Source organism: Brienomyrus brachyistius, chromosome 3, assembly GCF_023856365.1.
Source record: "Brienomyrus brachyistius isolate T26 chromosome 3, BBRACH_0.4, whole genome shotgun sequence".
Taxonomy (NCBI): domain Eukaryota; kingdom Metazoa; phylum Chordata; class Actinopteri; order Osteoglossiformes; family Mormyridae; genus Brienomyrus; species Brienomyrus brachyistius.
The window spans coordinates 4,244,968-4,250,967 of NC_064535.1; the positions used below are offsets into that span (position 1 = coordinate 4,244,968).

General features: G+C 45.6%; 2 protein-coding genes across 7 annotated transcripts in view; both read left to right on the forward strand.

Moving 5' to 3' along the window:
- The window catches only part of LOC125738089 (serine/threonine-protein kinase MARK1-like), a 46,264-nt gene extending 42,532 nt beyond the window's left edge, over positions 1-3,732 (forward strand). For 3 of the 5 annotated variants that reach the window (XM_049006657.1, XM_049006656.1, XM_049006659.1), the window contains exons 17-18: positions 350-394; positions 1,472-3,732. In XM_049006657.1, the coding sequence (XP_048862614.1) occupies positions 350-394; positions 1,472-1,814 (388 nt within the window). In that variant the 3' untranslated portion in view covers positions 1,815-3,732. Of the gene's footprint in view, positions 1-321; positions 395-1,471 lie in introns of all 5 variants that reach the window. The other 2 variants (XM_049006660.1, XM_049006658.1) reach the window with 2 other exon arrangements.
- A 1,103-nt stretch (positions 3,733-4,835) lies between these two features.
- On the forward strand, positions 4,836-5,743 carry mrpl57 (mitochondrial ribosomal protein L57). Of its 2 annotated transcripts, none has more exons than XM_049006696.1 (2): positions 4,836-4,990; positions 5,242-5,743. In XM_049006696.1, the coding sequence occupies exon 2, from the start codon at positions 5,265-5,267 to the stop codon at positions 5,577-5,579; it is 315 nt and encodes a 104-aa protein (XP_048862653.1). In that variant the 5' UTR covers positions 4,836-4,990; positions 5,242-5,264; the 3' UTR covers positions 5,580-5,743. The 2 variants fall into 2 exon arrangements, with proteins under 2 accessions (XP_048862653.1, XP_048862652.1); XM_049006695.1 differs by having other exon boundaries at positions 4,840-4,990; positions 5,239-5,743.
- The last annotated feature ends 257 nt before the right edge of the window (positions 5,744-6,000 follow it).

A 6,000-nucleotide genomic window follows, 5' to 3' on the forward strand; every position in this document is an offset into this window, starting at 1 on the left:
TGGTGCACGGTGTCGCTGTGGGTGGAGCAGCTGTTTCCCGCGTGTCAGTGCTGGCTGTAGCTGTAGTGCCTCAGCATCGCGGACCCTTGTTTAAAAACTTGACGCCTGCTGGATGTGCTGTCAAGTTTTCCATTGGGGTTCGTCTAGTGTGTGTGTGTATGTCTGCGTGTGAGAATGTGCCCTAGCTTCCTCCGTGCATGTCGTATGTGTGTGGGCGTGTCAGTGTGTGCACACACCTGCAGCTGTGTTTGTGCGAGTGCCTGTCGCTGTGGCGCCCCCTGGTGCCCTGCCCTGGCATTGCTCTAGCATTACCGTGACACTGAACTGTCTGCTCTCGATTGTCTCCGAGGGTTCCCAGCGAAGGCGAGGCCAGTGGCCGGACAGAATTCCTGAGGTGAGAGGGCGCATTCTGAAGCTCAGCCTGCTGGTGGTTGGGGGGGGGGGGGGGGGGGACCCATCCCATCATGTCGCATCCCATGTCACCAGGGCCTTGATCCTTGGAAGACTGACTCACCGGGATGGCTGGGAATGAGGGGAAGCCCCGGAGGTGAGCTGCGGCTGAGTTTGCGCTGACTAACAGCGGAAGGAAGGAGGAAGGGGAGGCGGGCATGTTGCTCAGGGTGAAGATGATGGTCTGGAATGGTAGCTTCACACAGTTAAAAAAAAAAAAAACAGATGCTTAGAGTCAGTGTGGTCCAAAATATTTTTTTTTTTTCGTTTTCTCTGTTTAGCAATATCTCATCTGGGGAGGGTTGCAGTGTGTTGGAGCTCCATTGGGCTTGGGTGGGGGGGTGGGGTGGACGGTGTTCCATGGGAGCATGGAATTCTGGGAGCATGTGGAGTGAGGATCATGGGATTGCAGCATTGTGTGCTTGAATGAACACATGCGACTTAGGCTTTGCGCCTTGATCCTCCTTGTCTGTATGTGCTTTATTTTCTTTAACGTGGATGTACATGTGCTGCCGCTACTGTTAGGACCATTCGGTGGGATGTAGAGCACAGCGATGCACATTACACACCTGTACCCATTATGTCATCGTGACCCTCAGTCGTGGTCATCAAACGTCCATGGATCATGACGCCTTTCTCCCAGACCTCTGGGGTGTTTCTCAGTATGTGCACTTCCCTGTACTTGTGTTCTTATGTACTGGTTTCATGCTGTCTTCCCTCGCCAAAGACCAGTTCCAATACTAAGAACAGACGCACAGACAGTAAATATCCCCGGATGTCGCTCTTGAATGAACCCCAAATATCATTGGTTGCATCCTCACCAAATGAAAGAAATCCCGTGATTCGATGCGGCCCAAGTCTGTTCTTGGGAGGCAAGTTAGCAGGACTGAAGACCACAAGTATGATCTTTACATTCTTGGTATTGAGAAACACCCCTTACCGGTGTTCAGTCCTTCCATCCCGAAGCTTCCATCCCGTTCACGGTTTTCCCTTGTGCCCCCCCCCTCCACCCCCTCCCCAGGAGTGCCTCCGGTGAGTCCAAAGAGGACAGCCGGGACTCGAAGCCTCGCTCCCTACGCTTCACCTGGAGCATGAAGACCACTAGCTCCATGGACCCCAGTGACATGATGCGTGAGATCCGCAAGGTGCTGGACGCCAACAACTGCGACTACGAGCAGCGCGAGCGCTTCCTGCTCTTCTGCGTCCACGGCGACGCCCGCCAGGACAACCTGGTCCAATGGGAGATGGAGGTCTGCAAGCTGCCCCGCCTCTCGCTCAACGGCGTGCGCTTCAAGCGGATATCGGGGACCTCCATCGCCTTCAAGAACATCGCCTCCAAGGTCGCCAATGAGCTCAAGCTCTGAGGAAAAGGAAAATGAGGTTAACAAGGAGAGCTTGACTGAGAGAGAGAGGGAGAGATAGTCAGAGAACCACCCCTGTTTGCCAGACAGAATCAGGGTGGACAGCCAGGAGTTGTACAGTGTTAAAGTCAAATGCACAGGGTATTGGTATTTTAGGCTACTGCTGTCTTACTTGGCCAGTGAAGGAAATAAGTTTAAAAAAATCTCTCGTGTCCCTCCCCAGCCATGTCCATCACCTAGATGACGTAGATGAGCAGAAGTTTATCCTCCTTGCAGGAAGCTAGAGCGTCAGGCCCAGACTGGCCTTGTGGCATAGCGGTGGCCTCATGGGTTATCGTTGGGGGGGGGGGGATGCCCCCCCGCCCCCGGCTCGGCAAAATTTATCATGCGGGACCCCAAAGTCCAGGGCCGATTTTTAATCCAAATGTAAATCCAGCTAAAGACCCCAAAACACCCGTACAAAGAGGTAAAAATGTTGGTCTCTCCCCCCCCCCCCCCACCCCTCCCATACACATAGACACACTGCTGAGAAGAGTTGTACTATAATGAAAATCTTAGCATAACATCTGCAGGTATTGTATAGTTGACTTCTGTACAGAAAATGTACGTTGGTGTCTAAAACTGTCATTTCCTTTGAGTTTGAAATACTTTCCTGGTATTGTCATCTGTTAAACTGGTAGAATTGACTCTGTGAATTTTTTTAACATTTTAAACTGACTTTTTATGCTAAAAAGGCACTATTGCGATCTTGGGAAAAAAATTTAGAATAACAAATGTAAAACTGAGAGGCAAAGGAACTGTATGCATCCCCCCCCCCGGCCTGACTTTGTGTTTTCCCCCTTTTGCTGTATTTTATTACTTATTAATTGCTTAAAGAGCAAGAAAAAAAAAACCTAAAAGTAGAATTGGGGAAAAATCATTGTAGTTTTGGAGCTGAAGCTATTACTTTTTGCTTTGTTTTTGAATTCTGCTCACGCACCAGTACAAGGGGTGTTTTAATAAGCCAACCCCAATCACACTGCCTGAGTGTTACTTTGGGAAAGCAGAGTTCTGCCGTTGTGTAGGGCGATGTCCATACCTTTGATTTGTAATTGTTATTATTTTCTAACAGTAGCTCTTGAATCGCCTTGGGCTGATTTGTATGGTTACTTGTTACGGTTTCGCTTATATGTGCTGGATTACTATTTTTTTTTTTTTTTTTTTTTTTAGCAAAAGTCTTGTATTTATTCTGTCGTATTATGCCTGTAATGTGCTGCTTTGTAATTTTGAGGCATTCACCTGTACAAGATTAAAAAAAATAGAATTTATTTGATTTTATTTAGGTATATCCCCTTTGTAATTATGATTAAAGTATGTAAAACTACTAGTTACGGTACATTTTTACGTGTTCATTTTTAGTAATTTAACCATCGGGTTAACTGTGCAATGGTATTTCATGTTGTATTACAGTAATACTTGCGTATGGTCCCAATTTCTCACACCTTAATTGTTTAACAATAGAAAAACAGTTCATTTTTTTTTGCAGTTCAAGATTAAGTTGAAAAGAGGATTTCAAGATATTTTTTAAAAAAAAGCTGTGATCTCACCATTGCGGAGAAGAACAGACGCCTGTGCTGGCCCACCCCAGGTGCATCGTGGGCCGACTCTGGAGGACTGTGTATGCTGTGTTGTATTGCGTGATGTAACTTCCTCCCTGAGATAGAACTGCCCTGGAGTGAATGTCCATTTTGTTGCCTTAGCTGATCACGACATGGCAGGAGCAAAGAGAAGGATTAAATGTGAGGACATATCACTCCCCCTCCACCCTGTCCTTGACTCCACCCCCTACAGTTACCCCAGTGTTCATACGAGGACATTATGATGCAAATCATCTCGGTTCAGTCTCACTGGTGCACAATATTAAAACTTGAAGGAGTCTCAACCCTGCCTGTGTGATTTGTTATTGACCGGGTGCTTCACTGCTATTATGTATAAATGTACAGGTCACAAATGTGTATGTTAATAATTTTACTGTTTAATATATTTCTGAGGTAAATATGATTGGTTTTCTAGTGCCTCACCTTTGTTGTTTTTGTATGGATTTATACATAAAGTATATTAATTATATAACACACATATTCATATGTAATCATATTACAAGGGGCAAGTCCAGCTTTTTAGAAACTGGGTTATGCTGTGCTGTCTTGGTGTTTTAGTGAAACATTTTCAGTTTGTAAATGTGGAAATAAAATGGGACTTAGCTCTTGTGTCATTAAAATCTAATAAGTTCAAGATCCTGAATATCATGCTTCCAACATGCTGCTTTCCATAACTGCTTATCCAATGCAGAGAAATGGTGAGGTTGGAGCTCATCTGATGACACAGGACCCCCTGGATGGGATTCCAGTCCATTGCAGAACACACACTCAAACACAATGGAAAACTATGTCCTATTTAGGCGCCCTTTCACCGGGAAATGGCCCCATGAATCTGGAAGTGCGAGGCTACACTTTGGCCCATATAGGTTTCTTTATGGGTGGTGTGTGGCATAGTGGCGTAGAACTTCAAGAGTCTGTGATCGGAAGGTCGCCAGTTTGAACCCTGTGGCCCGCAGACTGATGATGCTGTTGGACCCTTGAGTAAGGCCTTTAAGTAGGACACAAGGGCTTCGACACAAAACACAGATACGCCCACACAAAGCATTACGGCTGTAGAAAGCAAATGTCAACGTGAAACAAATCAAAATCCCAGACATTTCAGGCAAAAAAAGAGGACAAGTTGAGGAAAAAGAGGATGTATGGTCACCCTACCTTAACCCCAACTGCTCCAGCATGTTTCACAGCAAGTGAGATCAGATAGGTGAAAAGACATTTCTCCCTGAAAATGAATAAAGTATATATTCTATAAAATTACCATTACATTTACACAAATGTGTATTGTCAAATTTAAACCTTGGTTGGTATGGATTGTCCAAACAACGACTAGTCTATGTCTAAATTTCTACGTGGAGACTTTCGTGTTTACAAAAACGCGGTTCAAGTAATTATGATCTCTGTTGTTTGCCGTAGTTAGTTTAACCGGATGTAGAGTGTGAAGGTCAGAAGAAAGGATTATGGGAAGTGCGATGAATGACAACGGGAACGTTTTCCACAGAAAAATACACCACATCAAGATTTTATAATTTCTTTGGTGGTTGAAAGGTAATTCACATTTTGGCTTTATTGTTCTTACATAGCTACGGTTCTTTATACCCGAAGTATAGTTAACGAGTTAATTTATAGTAGTATTCGAACTGAAAGTGTGCCCGTTTTTAGCAAGGCTTTGAATTACAGACAAAGAAAAACATTTTCTGCGTATAATGGTATACCGTTACCTTGCAAAGGACCTGCATTACAAATAACCGAGAGTAACTGATTATTAATTTTTTTATTGTTTTGTTGCCCATGAGGAGTTCGCCGAAGCGGAGGTGCCGGGATGTTCCTCACATTGGCGTTGTTCCGGAAGGGCATACCGGGAAAGCAGTGGATTGGGAAGTACCGGCGTCCGCGGCACGTCACCTGGCAGATGAAGCGCAACATGATCGCACGACTGGAGCAGGAGGCGGAGAATGAGTACTGGCTGAGCCGCCCGTTCATGACCCGCGAACAGGAGTACCGTCATGCGGCCGAGCGCCGCCTGCAGAACTGGCTGAACTTCAAGGAGGCCACAGCTGGCAAACTTCCTGAACACAGGTTCATTGTGGAGCACTTAGGCCACCTCAATACCACGAAGAAGTGGTCCAATCAGTAACGGTCACGGCCGTTCGCAAGATCCCTTCTGAAGCTGTGGATTGGTCGAACTTGACATTGAGATGTTGTAACTTAAATTAACTGTAAGCTTCAAGTCTTGGGATTTGTCACTTTCACTCTGCTAGAAACATATATGTATTAAATCACATTTTGCATAAAACACCATGGTTTGTGTTTGCCTCTAATTTTTTCATTGCAGCCTGTATTAAACGGCATTCTGCAGTGACTGGTGTCTGCATGGCGTGACATTTAATAAACATGTCAAATGCAGTGGTTTCAAGGCTCCCAGGCAAGTTTCAAGGGCATGAAGCAGTAACCCGTGAACTTCCCTGCCTCTGTGTATGGGCAAAAAGGTGGGTGTAGGCAGGTGACAGATGGCAGTGTGTATTTGGAGCACCTTCCAGTTCTAGAAATGTCCATGT